The 18006-nt window shown below is 52.6% G+C and overlaps 1 protein-coding gene across 2 annotated transcripts in view; it reads right to left on the bottom strand.

Annotated features, from left to right (window-relative positions):
• ABCA4 (ATP binding cassette subfamily A member 4) overlaps positions 1–18006 on the bottom strand; it is a 137859-nt gene that overhangs the window by 30066 nt on the left and 89787 nt on the right. Inside the window, exons 25-35 of one of the 2 annotated variants that reach the window (XM_051857469.3) lie at positions 17168–17373; positions 16776–16821; positions 11404–11639; positions 10344–10468; positions 9848–9946; positions 8965–9151; positions 4879–4973; positions 3357–3389; positions 1974–2079; positions 1776–1850; positions 1397–1566 (exon numbers count right to left, since the gene is read on the bottom strand). In XM_051857469.3, the coding sequence (XP_051713429.3) occupies positions 1397–1566; positions 1776–1850; positions 1974–2079; positions 3357–3389; positions 4879–4973; positions 8965–9151; positions 9848–9946; positions 10344–10468; positions 11404–11639; positions 16776–16821; positions 17168–17373 (1378 nt within the window). Of the gene's footprint in view, positions 1–1396; positions 1567–1775; positions 1851–1973; positions 2080–3356; positions 3390–4878; positions 4974–8964; positions 9152–9847; positions 9947–10343; positions 10469–11403; positions 11640–16775; positions 16822–17167; positions 17374–18006 lie in introns of those variants that run through there. The other variant, XR_016210884.1, reaches the window with a different exon arrangement.

Genomic DNA, 18006 nt, shown 5'->3' with positions numbered 1-18006 from the left:
TGAGTTGTTACGGTGTCTGGAAATATATGTGCATGTTGCTCTCATAGTGCAATGCACTGATTAGCTCTAATAATGTTTCTATCAAGTCTCTGGAATGCTCTGTGTAAACACCATATGGACTTTGAAATTGATTTCTTTTGTTGAAAGACATTATCTTGTTAAGTCACATTTTCAAGAAACACAAGGTGCCATGGGTGGATGTCCATAATGTAACTTCAGGTGACAGGAGAGCAGGCATGGCCCATGGGAGCTTGACTATATTCTCCCTTCCCTGGGTCAGATAGAAGGAATCTGGCTGAGGGGGCAGGTGGAGCTGAAAGCCCACATGTGCAGGTCATAATCCCCTGGGTGTAGGGCGGTTCCTGCCTCCCTGGACGAGCACTGTCACTGACCCCACAAAAGCATCATTTGTCGTGGTCACCGAGCTGATCAACCACACACGGCATCACCCACAGTCACAGTGAGCCCAGAGCAAACAGCTGGAAGGAAGCACCCTGCATCCCACAGTGCTAACAATAACTGTGCTCTTCAAACTCTGCTACCTACGCTTTATTTAATGAACACACACAAGGGGTCTTCAAGAAGTTCCTGGAAAATGAGTATTATGGAAAACCTATGCATGGATCTCAAATTTTTTTTGCACCAAAATAAATGTATCTTTTCATTCCATTTTTCTACAGACTGAAGTACCCTCAGACCATTTTATAATCCCAGAGAGACTCCCATTTCATACTCAAAAGGCTTGGCAGAAGGTGAAGGTGCGGAAACTTGGGCTGAGTGAGAACACCGGAGACCACAGGGTCCCAGAGGGTGTTCAGGGGAAGGTGCAGAGGAGCCACGCCCAGGTATTTGGGGATGGCCCGGGGCATGCTTGGTAGCACTCAGCACACTGAAGCACAAAGTCCGGACTCCACAGAAGCAGACTGCATCCCCCCAACCCCTTCACATTGGCCTTGAACAGAGCAAACAGACTGCAAAATGCAGAGGCTTGGTGTCATACTGCTGAAGCAGTGCCATGGGCTCTTACCATGCTGGAGGAAGGCAGAGACCTGCGGCCATCCCCAAAGTAGGACATCTGACCAGAATCTGGGCTAACTACCATTGGGACATGGAAGCGTGCTGGAATGCTCCCAGGTTCTGGCAGTTCTTTTGCATACTGGCAAAGGAGAATATCTCTCCTTACTGAGAGTAAAAAGGCGATGGAACCAAACATAATCTTACTTTCCAAACACAGGTGGGGAAGAAAGACCGGTCAAGCAGTCTGGTACACGAAGCACTTACAGGTCTTACAGTCACGGTCACGGCTGCCTATCCAACAACGCAGCCACCCAGCCCTGCACTTGCTGTTGGGGAAAAAGCCTCGGAGAAAACCTGAGGCCAGGCCCGGGCAGCTTACACTGTAACCTCTGAGAGCTGCTCCTTGGTCAGGTTCAGCGGCTGGCTTATGACGGTGACTCCATACTCTTCTGGGTTCCTGTCCGGGGGCAGGCTGGCCCGGAGGATGGCGTTGTGGGCCACGTTCAGAAAGCTGACCAGGGCGTGCCAGCCTTTGTTGTTGAACCACACCTAGCGGGTGGGAGGGGGCTTGGTGAGGCTGTGTGACACCCAAGATGCGGCATGAAGAAAATTAGCCATAGGACAAAGCAGGAGCAAGGTCTGGCAGAGGGAAGACATTCCTTGCTGGATTTCAGCAGGGGGAGGGAAGGGCAAGTGGAAATAAAATCATTAGCTCACGTGAGGATTTAGCCCTGGGGCAGATCATGCGGGTCACCTACCTTAATGTTGTCTTCCGTTTCCAGATGTTTCAGGAAATCAGACATTTCTTGAGTAGCCTTTCTGGTGACAGGGCCCTAGGGGACCAGGAGACACAAGCAGGAGGGTTTTTCACTGCTTCAGCACTCAGCAATCATTTCTATTTCATAGGAAGTAGGAAAGTCGCAAATCCTGCTCAAGTCTTCAGTCTCCTTACATACCCCGCTCACGTTCATTAGGTGGCCAAGGTCGTTGAGAAAAGCAACAAGTGCTTTCCCGGTGAAGGGGATGGCTGGGAGCTTCCCTCCGATGGAAATTCCTCCGTACCTGGCAAGGCAACAAGAGATCCTCAGCGTGGAGCCGTGACCTTCGCGCCTGCCAGGAGCATTCTGCTTCTGCAGGGGAACTGTCTGGGCCAGTGAGCAGAATCAGCCTACGTTACAAATCCAACTCTGCAGTCTTCCCCATTGCTGACTCCACCGCGGCCTAGGCTCAAGGTTCTTCTGAGTCTGGTCTCTGCCCCGACAGCCCTTCCCTCCCTAGAGCTTCCCTGGAGGGCCACACTGAACCACTTGCATGGACCCGAATGGCCCAGGCTGCCCGCTTCCCGGGGTGCCTCCTCCTTGCTCTCTTGGGCATCTGGCCAGCTCCAGCTCCTCTCTCCCACGTGACCTCTCCGGTACCCACCAATGACTCCACTTCTCTGCCACCTCTGTCCTTTGCAGGTACTTCGAGCAGCACTGGACACAACAACTCGGCCTATGCAGGGGGCCGAGTGCTGCCACACACACCCCCCACCCCTGCTTGGTGCCTCTCACCCCCAACCCCAGCTCAGGCAACCCCACCATTTCTGGACTCTGCTCCTAACTGATCCCAACCTTGGGACCCATCCTCTGTTAGGCTCTGGAAGTCTACAGCCATGAGGATGCAAACACCCACCCGAGGAGGTCACTCTCTGGCTTAAAACCCTTCCATGGCAGGATGAAAGCCAGACTCCACAGCAGCAGCGTTAATTACCACAGAGGAGAATTTGATTTCTCAGGGCCTCAGATTGTCCCCTGGCTCCCATTTTCTGCTTCATTAGAATCCTCAGAGTTCCCTCCAGGGGACAATTCTGCATTTCACTTTTATGGTCTAGAATCTTCCCAGGAAAGCAAGTCAGCCTCATCCCTGCATCCATTCTACAGACCCAGTGCTTCAGACGGCTTTCTCCTGGGATGCCCTCATGGATTCTCCACACCTCTGGGGCCACTGGAACCTCTGGGATGCTTCAGGAGTGGGGTGAGTCAGGGGCTGGGCCAGATCCCCTGTCCAGGGCTAGGTTGCAAGTCCCTCTCACTGGTGCATTCTAATCTCTTAGAGGCTTGCAGGTCTTAGAATGTTCTGGAAGTCCTCACCAGACTACCTTCTCCCACGTGTGCCCTCCAGGGACACAGCTGAACATCTCCTGAGCCCAGGTGTCCCTGGACACTTGGCCTTCAGGACACACTGTCTGAATTCCTGAGGCCAATCAGAACAGCCTTGGAGGTCTGGCTTTTAACATGTGCCATTGCTTTAACTGGCTCAATCAGAGATTTAAATTTCTTATAAAAATGCTTTCTTACCTCTGTTCGTTGACCCAGAATTTGCTCTTTAAGCTGAAAGTCAAAATAAAATCATGCAATGAATAACACACATTCAGCAGCAGTGTTAACTTTCTTCCCTGGGGAACTGGCATGATTCAATCTATAGGGACATTTTTGCATTTCTTAATATCCAAGTCATGTGGGAGCCACTCAGCTCCGAGCCTGAGCCTGAGCCTGAGCCTGAATACACATGCGGGGAAAAGACTGGGGTTTCCACCATTGTTCTCCCAGTCACACCCTGCAGCTGGGCTGAGTGATCTGTTGTCAGGTCACACATCAGACCAGGGTGTCCACTCAGACCCGGAAAACATGGGAAGGATTGTGCCCAGGTGGAGGGAAGGCTGCAGCCCTCCCCCCTTCCACCAATGGACATAACTCTACTAATCACCTGCACACTTAAGGCGTTCACTTTCAGACAATCTGGGCTAAAACAAGAAGCTGGGAAATGAGCAGACAGCAGCCCCAGACCCTATGAACTGTCATGGTCGTCAACCACCAAGCAGCAAGTCCAGTATTCCATATTGCACATTGCTGCTGAGGTCAAAGTTTGGAGGGGCTGCTGTTTATCACATTACTGGGGACATCCACGTGCTCTGCTTTTGTCTGGGGGCTTGGGTGGTGTCTTCCTTTCGCTAACTGCCGGCCTGGCGCAGTGTCTCAGCAGGTGCGTTTGCCACGTGCAGTATTCTAGCCATTGGAGTCTGTCTGTCCCTTGCTCAGGGCGCTAGGAAGGGAAGCAGCTGAAATCACTGCTGAAATGAGGATGCTTGGTTTTAAAGCTGCAGAGCGCGTGGGGCTGCATCCCTCTCTCTGGAGCATCCTGTGGTCAAGCTGCTCGCTCTGATGGCCAGGGATGCTGTGGCTGCTGTGTCTGGGTGGGGCTTGATTAGGACAGCAGCAGAGCCAAGCAAACCAGAAGAGGTTCCAGGCACTTTACCCGTTAAGCAGCAGTCCCTGCACTGCCCTGCACCGCCTCTTACTTCCTCCTCTTTCTTCTCTTTTTCCCCCCTTTACTCCCTCGTCTCCCTCCAAATCTTGTCTCTCTTTCCTAACTGGTTAAAATATGAGGCTGCTGGGGCTGGCATTGTGGTGTAGTGGGTTGAGTTGCTGCCTGTGATGCCAGCATCTCATCTGGGTGCTGGTTCGAGTCCCGGCTACTCCACTTCCCATCCAGCTCCCTGCTAATGCGCCTGGGAAAGCAGCAGAGAATGATCTAAGTCCTTGGGCCTCTGAATCCACGTGGGAGACCCAGAAGCAGCTCTGGGCTCCAGGCTTCTGCCTGGTCCAGCCCTGGCTGTTGTGACCATTTGGGGAGTGAACTAGTGGATGGAAAATCTCACTTGCTCGCTCTAATTCTGCTTTTCAAATGAACAAAATCTTTGAAAACAAAAAGCCCCACTGCCCTGACCATAGGTAACTTGTGAGAGTGCATTGTCCTCTATCAGTAGTGAATACTTGGTACAGCAAGCCGGGATGAGGCGCAGAGAGGGTCCCTTCTCACCTGCTTCTTATGAGAGCAGGGTACGTCTTCACCAGGTAGTCGGAGATGTTCCTGTCTGTAAGGTCCTGCAGGATTTCGGTGCTGCGCTGTGTCCTCTGAGGCAAGCAGACACCCTGTGAATAACTGCACCCCGAGGCCTCACAGTGTGTGCAGCTGCTCACTCCTCTCCCCAAATCACCTGTGGCCTCAGTTGCTGGGAAAATACTAAATAAGGCACTGGCATCTCCCAAACACATTGACAAGTTGGGATGGCATATCCCCAACAAAAACCAGTCACCCGCATCTCTCCAGCTCCAGTGCCTCCACTGTAGCCCAAGCCACTACCCAGACTCTACAGAAGCTTCCAGACTGGGCTCCCCGATTCTCTCCTGGGTCCCCCACATTCCATTCTCCACACAACAGCCAGGGGAGCTTTAAACATGAAATTAAGAATACCCCTTGTGTGGGTGCAAACTGTTGAAATCTTTACTTAATATATACTGAATCAATCTTCTGTATATAAAGATAATTGAAAATGAATCTTGATGTGAATGGAATGGGAGAGGGGGCGGGAGATGGGAGGGGTGCGAGTGGGAGGGAAATTATGGGGAGGGAGCCAATGTAATCCATAAACTATACTTTGGAAATTTATATTTACTAAATAAAAAAAAAAAGAATACCTCCGTCATCTTGTTTACCACACGCCAAAAAGCCCACAATCAAATCCAAGGGACCCCACGTGGCCGGGCCCTGCCTCCCTCTTGAACTCCCTGGCTGCCACCTTTCTCTCCCTCCTACCCATTCTCCCTGGTTTTCATGATGTAGCTTTGAACTCGGCCGTCCACTCTCCCTGTAGAATCTCACATTCTACTTCCAGTTCCTCCCTATCATCAGCACTCCCCTGCCTGATCTCCCTCGTGGATGACTTGTTTTTGTCTGTTGCCGCCTGCAGCAGAGGCCTTCTGGGCAAGCAGGGGCTTCCTCAGACTTGTTGGCTGTTGTGTCCCTGGCACCCAGAATAGTACCTGGCATACAGATGACACGTGCTAAATCTGTGACACAAGTGAAACGACTGGAACCGTGCCTTATGGTTTACAAATCACTTTCAACAGGTTCGGAAAAATTCAAGCAATGTATAAGTTTGGCCGCCAGGTGGCAATATTACTGTAATTTTGGGAAGCCGGTGCTTAGTTGCTCATATTAGCCAATTGCATAGGTCACTCATGAACCTGGGCCCAAGCATTCGCTCTGTCCCGGGGGCCCACCCAGAGGGGGCTAAGGAGAATTTTTGGAGGCATTAAACCACCACCACCACACAGCACACTCCTCATTTTTGCACGCTGTCTTCCCTCCCTTTTCCCCTTTGACTTTCCCTTCTCAGTTCCTTTTGCTCTCCGTGTTCCTCTCTCTCATACTAGCAGGACCAGCACCTGCTCATGCTGCTGTGTGCCAGCGTACAGAACACGAGCCCTCCTAACTCCAGCACCCTGGTGAGGGAGGAGTCGGACTTGATCGGACAGGCAGAGATGTTGAGGTTCAAGGAGGGCAGCTGCCTTGCACTGGTCACAGAGTGGGTGGGTGGTTGGCCCAGGGCCTGGGCCTACATCTGTCTGACTCCACAGCCCTTGCTCTTCCCTCTTTACCGTCCGCTTCTCTTGCCGCACGCAGCACCCTGGGGAGCCACCGTGCTCCTCTGGTGAAACCCAGGTCAAAACAATTGGGACAGCTTATGATACATTGCTTTCTGATAAATTCTGGCAAACACAATGCTCCTCCAACATAATCTCCACACATTCCAGAAGTCAGGGACCCAGCGCTTCCTGCTCAGGACCCACCAGCATTCACAGAATGTCAGAGCAGGAAGGGGCCTAGAGACCACCACATCCACCAACCCTGGTTTCCAGACACAGCAGTTTACTTGCTACCCCTGAGCCAGGTCCACGCCTCTGACTTATGGGCTGAAGAGAAGGGAGTGTTTGAGGAGGGAGTGTGTGTGTGTGTGTGTGTGTGTGAGAGAGAGAGAGAGAGAGAGAGAGCGAGAGAGAGAGAGAGCAGTCCCTGTGCAGATGTGTGACGTTATTTTACTGCAGAGAGGCATGAATGATAGGGAGGAAATGCAGTAGTGAAAGAAACTCAGAGGAACTGGTGTGCCTTTCTCTAGGACTGCAGCGGCCCTGTAGATTTCTCCCCAGGGACCGAGGACAAATGCTACTGAGGAGTCTAAGTGTGGAGGTCGGGCTTCATTTAGGAAATGAATCACCACGTAACTATGCTCGGCCTTCTCTTTTTCTCCCAGCCAAGAAGTTAACGTGCAGTGACACAGGCTTGGGCGACCCAGCGCTGGGGAGATTTGAGTGGACACAGCCACAGAGGCCCTTAGCACTTGACCGCCAACCAACCAGAAGCCAAGCTCCCTTCTGGAGTGCAGGCAGCTGAGGCAGGCTCTTTGAGTTCTTCTGCTGGGACCCCCATGAAGCTTAGTGGCTGAGTTGTGATCCAAAGAGAGGATACATTGCTTGAGAAATATTAAGAAATATAAAAGTAGATGCTTTAGAATAAAAAAAAAGACTGGGTGTTCATGAACAATCGATCTGTTAGGAGCCAGCCATTGTGATAATGGCTGTGGCAAAATTCACTCGTCCTCATTACTGGCTCTTCCTCGCTACCATCCTAATAACCCACTTTGTTGGGTATGGCCGCCCAGAACAAAGATGATGGCTGCCAGTCTCCTTGACGCTGGGCTCTGGCCTGTAACACACAAGTCTAAGTGCAAGTGCCACGTGGTGGCTTGTGGCAGTCTTCCTAGCGCACACTGGCACACCCTGCCTCCTCTTCCCCTTTGTCCCTTCTTCCACTCTGCTGCCTGAAAAGCAGATTCTGCCATCTTGGCTGATGAAGCTGAGGCCTGTTTTAGGGAGCAGTGGCTCATAAAGCATCAAGGACCAATCATATCGCCTTCCTCAGGAGAGAAAAGCTGGGGTTTGTCTTATCCACTCTTAGCTCGGGGCTGTCATTACTTGAGTTGAATCTAAGTCATTCTTCGCTGACATTATTTCATTGAATTAATGCTCTGCATGATGTACATTCATCCCGAATTTCTAGGTGAGGAATTGAACACCGAGACTGGCCGGGGCAGCCAAGCCACGCCTCCCTGATCCCCAGGCCTGTGCTCTGCCCGCTACACCGCACTGCCTTGCTGGGGACTGTTTACTCGCTGTCAGATCCCGAAAGGCTGCGAAAGGGCTTGCTCTGGCCACGTCAGGGGGAAGGCCCATTATCAACCTGAGACAAAGTGCCATTGCTCTGGTCCCTTCCACCACCTCTGAAGCTCCCGGGAGGGGCTCCCTGTGATGCACTCCGGAGTCTAGGGCTCCCGAGAAAGGCTGGTACTCAGAGCCACGGTGTCCATCTATGTTCCTGCGAGATAAGCTCCTGGCTGTGTGTGCGAGCACCTGTGCACCTAGGTGCACCTGTGTTAGATGCACAGCACACGGCCAGCCTCTGAAGAATGTTCATACGTGTGTAAATGTTCACACATGTGTAAATACATACATGTGTAAATACACAGCCCAGTATTGTCTATAATGGAGAAAATTGGAAGTCCAAATATCCAACAAAGGGAAATTGGTTAAATAAACAAAGTCCAACTAATGACCTAGTGTGCGGGTGTTAGATTTGGTGCAGATGTGTATCTGTTGGCATGGATGTATGTCCATGATGTGTATTAGGGGAAAAGAGCTGGTGTCAAGGTGAGATTTTAAATGTTTGGGTGGATGGCAACCGAGCGCTATGGGTGGTTATCTGCAAGTGGTGACTGCCTTCCCTTCTGGCTTGCCTAATTTTTGTATCACGGGCACACATGACTTGTGTACTGTAAGAAACATGTTCTCACTGGATTGGATAGGAAATGTTTGGAGGAAAAGGAAGCTTTTGGTCAGGGACTTCCTCCAGGTGGCAGTGCCGGAGAAACCCCTGGGAGCCTCGCTCAGTCCTTCCCCTCAACTGCCAGTGGGGATGTTAGTGGGCTTGAGGCTCACACACGTCCCCCATCCCCCAACCCCGCTCTCGCAGGCCTTGGTGTCCCATGGGGTGGAGGGGTGGAGGTACCTGCGGGGGCGGGAGTCCCCCGGCGCCCCTGGGGCACTCGGGCAACATGGTGAGCTTCTCCCTGGTGCTGCACCTGCAGGAGGGCGAGGGGTTGTCCGGCGTCCATATCTGCTGCTGGAATAGGTGGGTGATGTTTGGGGACACAGAGGGAGTCTTCCAGGCGGTCGAGTTGCCACAGGGGTACCCCCTCATAGAAGAAAAGAGAATGTCCCAAGGTCAGTTCCAAAGCCCCCACGAGGCTCCCTGGCACCCATCCCCATCCTTCCTGGCCTCTCTGTCTCACGTCCAGGCACTTTATTCTCACCCTCTTGAAGACTGGTCTCGGGTGAGGTGTGGGGCTGGGGATAATTATTATCTAGTTTGTGGATTGTTTCATCTTCCTTTTTCTTTCTAGCTGTTCAGAGACTGAACAAATAAAAGCGAGAATTTTGGTCCTTACTAATAGCTTTGGGAAAAGACTGGATGGCACAGAAATTAAAATTACATCAACCTGTTGGGGCCCTATAGGAAGTTCTGGACCCATCCTCTCCAACTGCCTTCTCTATATTCTAACAGTAGTTGCGAGCTGGCCGTGTGTGGCGTTAATGCCATTGGACAGACAATTAGAAAACAGCACAGCCCCCTGGTCAGAAGCCGTTCAAACAAGGTAGGGGGAACCATCTGTGAACTCAGCATAGGGCTTCTGCATTGAGAAAGGCAGAGCTTCCCCGGGAGGCGGGGGCTTCCCAGCAGGTGGGGGGGGGGGTCAGAGATGTGGTGCTGCTCTGTGAAATACAGGACAGAACCGAGGTGGCAGAGGTCTCTTCCTGGCCCTGCCAACCCGGACCCCAGCATCGGGTCTCGGGAGCCGCGGACAGTAGGGCAGGGATGTGCAGCCACTTACGGAAGCCACTCTTGCTTCAGGCAGCGATTGCCAAAGCCCGGCTTGTTCAGGAGGACGTCTGCCAGGGTGGCGAGGCGCTCGTTGCCAGGCTCGTCCATGCTGGAGAGAGGGAGAGAGAGGCTTAGCTTAGGGACCATGAGAGAGAGGACAAAGAGGCCAGGGAGTGGCAACTCTGTGTCAGGCAGGTACAGGAGGCATTGCCTCAGCACCGCTACAGGCCTGCTGGGAGTGGGGCAGGCTGCTGGTACACCTGTGCGCTGATGCTGTGTCGCCTGCCCCTCTGAGAGCCCGAGCCGCAGCCCCTCGCCCTGAGCGCATCCGCTTTCCTTACTCCCCTTCCCAAGGCATCCTGGTTGCCCACGTGGGATCCTTGCCAGGCAGCGGCAGACACCGTAACTCCTCTTGCGGGGTAACACTAAGAGCCCTGCACAGCGGCACGTGGCCTGGGAGCCCACGCCACAGAGGGGGAGGCGACCCTGGGGATGAGTCTGCGCACCTGAAGAAGGTGTACTGCTGCCCATACATCCAGGGGTGAAGGGTCAAGGCGGGATATTCACCAAAAGGAGGCACGATGATGGAAAGCATCAGAGCCAGACACACAAACGTGGCCGGGAGCACGATCTGTTGGGTTAAGTATAAAAATGGGGCTGTGGCGTGTGAGATGGCTCACACACACACAGGCATGCATGTACATGTATGCCCACCCAATGCCAACTCACGCACACATGCCTGAACACTCACACATCAGTCCCACAATGCACATTCACTCACACGCATGCACAACTCCTGTAGTGTATACATGCACACAGAGACATGCATGCACACACGCTGTCACATGTGCACTCACACACATGATGCATATGGGATGCACATACTTAGACACGCATTCATGCATACTTATGAACATTTGCAAACTCACATATACATTCATACCAAGACAAGCACACTTACACTCTTGCACACACATGTGCATGCATATACTTGGACACATACAGGAGTGTGCACACATGCACACACATTCATACTTCCAAACACTCATCCTGCTGCCTCACAACCAGGGCTTGGGGGAGAAGGTCAGCTTTCTGGGGGAACTTCCCAGGCAGGGTGTGCACAGGCAAAATGTGGGAGACAGAATGTTTGGTAGCAACTGAAGCTTCTGGATGTAGGCCAATGCTCGGCAGAGGTTGAAGGGCAGTTCAAAGAGCAAGTCACCATACTCACCACTCTTTGAAGCAGTTTCTTTTCTAAATAAAAAACATAGCAAGAAAAAAGGGGACAGTGGCCTTGATGGATGGGATCATCGTGGAAACAAAACACAACACGATGGAACCTTTCACTGTAAAAATAAAAATATGAACGTTTCCCCTGCTCTTCTATGGTTTTTGTTTAGTGAGGTCCCAGACTTGCCAAGAAAGGTGTTAGAGAGAATCGAACTGCAGGTGGGCAAGGAAGAACCAAGGGGACAGAAGCTGAAGAAGCTGCACCTGCCATGTTGGAACCATGTTGGCCGCACACCCCGGAGAGGCTGGAAAGCCCCGGAAGAGAGGCAGCGGTACCTGGGCCAGGAAGTCCTTGTGGCTGCGGATGGCGTGGTGGAAGCGCTTGATCAGCAGCGCCTGCACGTGTTGGAGGATGAGCCTCACGCCCGTGTTGAGCGGGACGCCTGTGCCCTCGGGCTCTGGGGAGGGCGAGCCCTCGGAGGCAGTGGCCTGGGCAGACTCTTCAGCCTTCCCGCTGGGACCCAAACAGGGGTGACGCAGGCTGACGGGCGCACTTTTCTGCAGAGGGCCACCTGGTGGGAGAGATGCAATGGAAAATATCCATGAGGTCTGGATCTCACAGTGGTTTCCCCGTCATTTAAAACAGCAACAGTAATCCTTTAAAAATCTGTTTTCTGGGCCTGGCGCTGTGACTCTGGCATAGCAGGTAAAGCCGCCGTCTGTGGTGCCAACATCCTGTGTGGGTGCCTATTCGAATCCTGGCTACTACACTTTTGATCCAGCTCTCTGCTATAGCCTGGGAAAACAGTAAATGTCCCAAGTCCTTGGGCTCCTGCATCAACATGGGAGACCCGGCAGAAGCTCCCAGCTCTTGGCTTTGGATCAGCCCAGCTCCAGCGGTTTGCAGCCATTTGGGGAGTGAACCAGCAGATAGAAGACCACCCCACCTCTGTAACTCTGTCTTTCAAATAAAATAAATATTTTAAAAAGTCTGTTTCCTAGTATAAATGATCTAGCAATCAAATCAATTGAAATCACTTAAAACGTCTCTTATTAGCATTAAAGAGAACAGAATAGTTCTAAATGCATTGATAGGGAGGGGGAGGGGCAGGGGAAGGGGAGGGGGAGAGGGAGAGGGAGAGGGAAATTAACTCAATACCAACCAAAAAAGCACAAAAGAAGCTTAGGTACAGAACATTCCGTATGATAAGATCACACTTATGTTAGAAAATCCATACATCCTACACGTATGACGTCTCCCATTCACACCCATGGTAGTGACCACGCTCCAGAAGAATGCCCACAGCTGTCCACAAGCTCAGCCTGGGGAGCTGGATAGGGGAAGAATGGGGAGGGAGACTTCAGCCTTTTATGCATTATTTCATTTTTTTAAACAAGAAATATATGAGGATATTTCAAAAAACTTGTGGAAAATGGAATGAAAAGATTATTTTGGTGCAAAAATGTTTTGAATCTATGTATAGCTTTCTCCTAATATGCATTTTCTATGAACTTTTTAAAGATCCTTCATATTCACGCATTGCCTGTGTACTTGAAAACATTAAAATCAGAGTCCACGAGGCACTTTCTGCCCCCGCAGGGGCCACTAAGCGGTCGGGAGACTAATGAACTAGGAAGCTGGAGACCTGAGTTTGAGAATGGAGTCTCGCAAATGCCTAAATTCGAGGGGGTGGCCCTTCCTGTCTGCAGCTGAGTTTTCTGGTCTGTGAAGTGAAAATGAGAGCATTTCCCAGGATTGTTCTGAGGGCTAAGTGAGGCAGCCCACGGGAATGCGCTTTCTAAACCACTGCGAGGAGTCAGCGCTGGCGGAGCTGCGGTTATGTCACTCAGCGATGCTCCTCAGCTCATCCGTGGTGGATGCCGAGGGAGGGCCCAGATGACTGCGGCCTAGGTCCCAGGAGCTTTTCTAAATTTATTTTTATTTATTTGAAAGTCAGAGAGACAGACAGACAAACCATCTGCTGGTTCCTTCCCCAAATGCCCACAACAGCCAGTGGGCCAGGTTGAAGCTAGGAGCCAGGAACTCAATCAGATCTCCCAGGGCAGTGGCGGGAAGCCAGTTACCTGAGCCACCTTCTGCCTCCCAGGGTGCACTTCAGCCATTAACAGGAAGCTGGAATGGAGTAGAGCCCAGACTCAAATGCAGACACTCCGATACGGGATACAGACATCCCAAGCTGCATCGTAACTGCTTTGCTAAATGCCAGCCCTCCCCCTTTTTATTTTAATTTATCTATGAGGTAAAGAGACAGAGAGACGAGACAGAAGACATTCTTATCCACTGGTTCACTTCCAAATGTTAGCAATGGCTGGGACTGTACCAGGCTGAAGCCAGGAACCAGGAATGCAATCCAGGTATCCCATATGGGTGGCACCTTGAGCCACCACTGCTGCCTCCCAGGGTCTGCACTGGCAGGAAGCTGGAGTCAGGAGCCAGAGCGGGGAACTGAACTCGGGCACTTAGCTATGGAATGTGGGCACACTAACTAGTGGCTTAACCACTGGGCCAGATGCTTTCCGCACTCCTCCACTGCCCCACTGCTTTCTTAACCTTCCTCAAGTCCCCCAGGACTAGGGCAGCTGTGAAAGCAGTTAGGTCAAGCTCAGTCATCCTTTCAGCTAATAACCTATGATGCGCCAGGCCTTGGATGCAGAGGCCCTGGGGCAGACAGGAGACATTCTACAGGTCTGACCACCTGGAGTGGGAGCCCCAGTTCTCCAGCCCCCTTTTCCTGATCAGGGCTCAGGGCTGATGCCTGCTGCGGCTGGGGCTGGAGCTCCTTCTGCAGGACCCCCGTTGCCTCGGCCCCTTTGCAGGCTGGCCTCACCTCCATCCTGTGCTGGTCCCACCCAGAATGCAGCCCTCTGTCTTAGCCAGTTGTGGTGGCTCCAGGCCTGTTCAGAATCAGTGGTGTGTCCTTTGCTTTCTGCTGCTCTCTAGGGGTCACTGGCAGAAATGACATTGACCTCCTTGCAAGGTGTGACCCAATGACTTGCTCTAGCCTCCTTCAGACCCTGGAGATGTTATCAGAAAATGTCATCATCTAAAATAGAGCCAGTTCAAAACACATGAGCTCAGCCCTATGCAAAATAAGAGGTAGGGGGAGTGTGGTGGAGGGTCCTGGAAACCCGTATGGTTTTAGGCAAGTCCTCCAACCTCTGGTGGAGAGCTCTTTTTCCCGAGATGGGGCAGATCCCCGCCCTGCCTGCCTCACGAGCTTACGGTGAGGATCAGACAACAGGTGTTCAGAGCTTCATAAAGCATCGCACAACTCTGAGGAAACAGACGATTTGTAAATGTTGAGATTGGAGCGTTGCTAGAGATCCCCCACTGTGTTCAGACCTGGCACTCATGAACTCATTTAATTCTCTCAGTTGCTCTAAAAGGTACAAAGAGATCAACTCAGTCAGCAAGTTCTGGGGCTTGGGTTTGACGTTGGTCTGCTTGACTCCCAGGCTCAGCCTCTACCCTGACTGTCCCCTTGAAGCATCCTGCTCTATGCCTGTGCTGACCCGACAGTCTGCCGAGGTCCACTTATTCTCTCAAGACAGCCCAATTATGAAGGAGTATTCTGTGCACAGAGAGAGTCCTCTTGAATCCGGTGGCGCTTTGGCTACATAAGTTAGCCTATTTGCATTTGGTCTTGGTTAGTGTCCGTCTCTGGCTTTGAGTGAGCCAAGTATTCGCTTTCTATGTCTGACGAGCTTTAAAGTTTGTGGGGAGCAGCTAGGACTAGACTAAGTTACTGGAATTAAGACTTATTCTATGCATCTGCTCTCCCACAATATGGCGCTGGGAGAGGAGGAAACAGCTTCTACCCAGCTGCCTCCAGTTCAACCAATAAACAGCAGGACTTGCTCCTGATTGGAGGAGAGCAGCGTACTCGGCGTGTGGGCAGCCGAGTTGGGATTGGCAGAGGAGGACTATAAAGGAGGAGAGAGACGGCATGCACGAGGAACATCTATAGGGAACATCTAAGGGAACCCGTGCAGCCCCCGAGAAGAGCCGGCCGGCGGTGTGCCGCTCCCCTGCGGAAGTGGGGAATGTTGCCAGGGGGAACTGCCCTTCCACGGAGGTGGAAGGGATAGTAGCCAACCCGGGAAGAACCAGCAGCAAACCCGGGGAGGGCCGAGCAGACGAAAGAACAGCGCAGGGTCCTGTGTTGCTCCTCCACGAAGAGGGGGAGCGACATAATGGTGCCGTGACTCGGATATGAAGCCTAGGCAGGGCTTAGTGTCGTTCCTCCACGAAGAGGGGGAGCGACAAAGTTGACCTGGGCCCTGTGTGAGTTGCTGCACCCACCCCAGACGATGGCTCCCCACCCCACACACCCTCTGGCAGGATGGCCACCTCTTTGGGGCATCACATGACCTAACCGAGGGTCTGGGGCACACTGAGCTGATGCCTGGCAGTTTTAGGCATGGCTGATAAACTTCTTGGATTGCTTAGAAGCAAGACGGAAACCATACCGAGGGGCGGTACCAGGACTCCCACAGGGAGGGACCCACTCTTTGCCCCAGAAAACACCATGCTGAGCCACACTGGGAAGCAGGAGGTGGGCAGTGGTGTGGGTGGTGTCAGGAGCACATGAGAACTGTAGCATGGCTCTTGCCTGTGACCAGCAGAGCAGTTTAGCAGTATGAATGATTGCCTCTTGTTCCATCAGAAGTGGGTCGTGGTAGGGCAGCCACGCCACCTCCCTTCTCCCCTGCGCTGCTGTCTTCCTCTCTTCCACCCCCTGCAGTCAAGTCTCAGAGGCTTGTGTGGCCTCAGCTTTGGGTGGAGATCATAGAAGGGGCTGGTTGGTGCCTAGGCTGGCACACATGGAAGAGAGACTCACCCCCAGGACCCCCGGGAGTTTCAGCCCCCATCGTTTCAAAGCCTACAGGCCACTTGATGAAGGTTCACAATGATGTGCTCTTGATTTCAAAGGGACCAGGAGACTGCAGCTGGCATCTGGGTTGGATTTACTTTCTTTCTTTCTTTTCTTTTCTTTCTTTTTTTTTTTTTCCACAGGCAGAGTGGACAGTGAGAGAGAGAGACAGAGAGAAAGGTCTTCCTTTTTGCCGTTGGTTCACCCTCCAATGGCCACGTGGCCAGTGCACCGCGCTGATCTGAAGGCAGGAGCCAGGTGCTTCTCCTGGTCTCCCATGGGGTGCAGGGCCCAAGCACCTGGGCCATCCTCCACTGCACTCCTTGGCCACAGCAGAGAGCTGGCCTGGAAGAGGGGCAACCGGGACAGAATCCGGCGCCCCGACCGGGACTAGAACCCGGTGTGCTGGCGCCGCTAGGTGGAGGATTAGCCTAGTGAGCCGCAGCGCTGGCTGGATTTACTTTCACTGTTATCTTTACTGGCTCTGCCAGTTGTCACTCCTGCAGACCGGAATGAACGAGGGGTCCTCAGTGGAAAGGACAGGAGGACAAGGGGTGGATGACGTGGCAGGAGCAAAAGACTGGGGACAAGCAGTCCTAAGGCAGGTGATCAGCCTACCACCACCAGAACCCCGATTTCTCCAGATGTTCCTACCCAGTTGTAGCCCAGCTTGCCATTCCCGGGCCATTCAAAGACACAGAGAAGGCACAGGGTGCACTCGTGCGGGTCAGCCACCCTGCAGGAGCCTATTCCCTGCTTTGGTGTGACCTGGGGGCTGGGGAAGGGGAGACGCCACCCACTCCAGCACCATACCAGCAAACAGGCCCGAATCAGCATCTTCCGTAACCTTCAGGAAAATCTGCCAGGAAATGAAAGAGAGAGAATTTGGCCTGGGCACCCCCACTCTCAGGAGAATCTAGCCCAGCTCTGTCTTGCTGGGTGCTGTTTCATAATGGGAAAAACATACCTCGTGACTCTTTATCTAAGAACATAGTCTTCTACAAAGACAAAAACGTAAGCACACGGTGACCACAGCTACGTGAAATATGCGTGCACATGGACAAAGACAGGAGGAAGTAAGCCCCAGATGGGTGCAGTGTGCTATGCCTGGGTGGGGAATGACGGCATATCACTTTATAAAACCGCACTCTACGCGTAGGGATTTGCAAGGGACCGCCTCTCCTGGCGCCTGGCCTCTGCTTTACCTCTTCCAGGGGAGTGTCAGAAATTCCAAAACTGCTGAGCCCCAGGTCAGCCAGCGTCTCCTCCAGCTCCCGGAAAAGGCTGGCGTACGCTCTCTGCTTGAAATTCTTGTTTGGAAGAAGGAAGACCAGTTCTTGCCCGATGCACTCCACCAGCGTGGCCTCTGGAACGTGGTGTTGAACCACATCCACCAGCTCGTTCACATCCCCTAGGACAAGAGGGAAGACTGATGCCCACTGTGCTCCAGACGCCGGGAGCTGGCGAGCTGGCTCAGGCGGGCCACTTTCCCCGATTCCCCCTCGAGGAAGGCGCGCTTTGTTACTCTCAGGATTGACATGTGTGCTTTTGGCTCAGCTGGCCCTGTGATGGTCCCTGACGGGTGGAAGGAGATGGAACCAAGGCTGCTCCCTGCTGTGCAGCCTCGGGGAGGCCACGTGACAGGCCTGTGTCCGTTACTTTTTATGTTCTGTCCCCTCGATCTATGTTACATTGGCCAGGTCATAGCCGGATTGCCTCATCTGCTCAAAAGGGAAAGTAACAGTACCCTCTTGCTTGTTGTTTGTGAGACCAGCTGAGTTTGCCATGCAGGAGCACAGGTGAGTGGTAGCTGCTGTCAGTAGCAAGCACCTTATCACAGGTGGGAAAGCACTTCAGCGTTGTGGGTGATTATTCTCATTCACCGCAAACCAAGGTAAGACAGGTACGTCTCTTAACTTATTAAGTGTTAAGCCAGGGGCTGGCACAGTGGGTTAAAGCCCTGGCCTGCAGTGCCGGCGTCTCCTATGGATGCTGGTTCAGGTCCCGGATGCTTCACTTTTTTTTTTTTTTTTTGGACAGGTAG

Source organism: Oryctolagus cuniculus, chromosome 7 (assembly GCF_051225735.1).
Source record: "Oryctolagus cuniculus isolate XC-2025 breed Fujian yellow rabbit chromosome 7, ASM5122573v1, whole genome shotgun sequence".
NCBI lineage: Eukaryota > Metazoa > Chordata > Mammalia > Lagomorpha > Leporidae > Oryctolagus > Oryctolagus cuniculus.
Note: the sequence above shows the minus strand (reverse complement) of the source record. Positions and strands in the feature narration are given on the sequence as shown.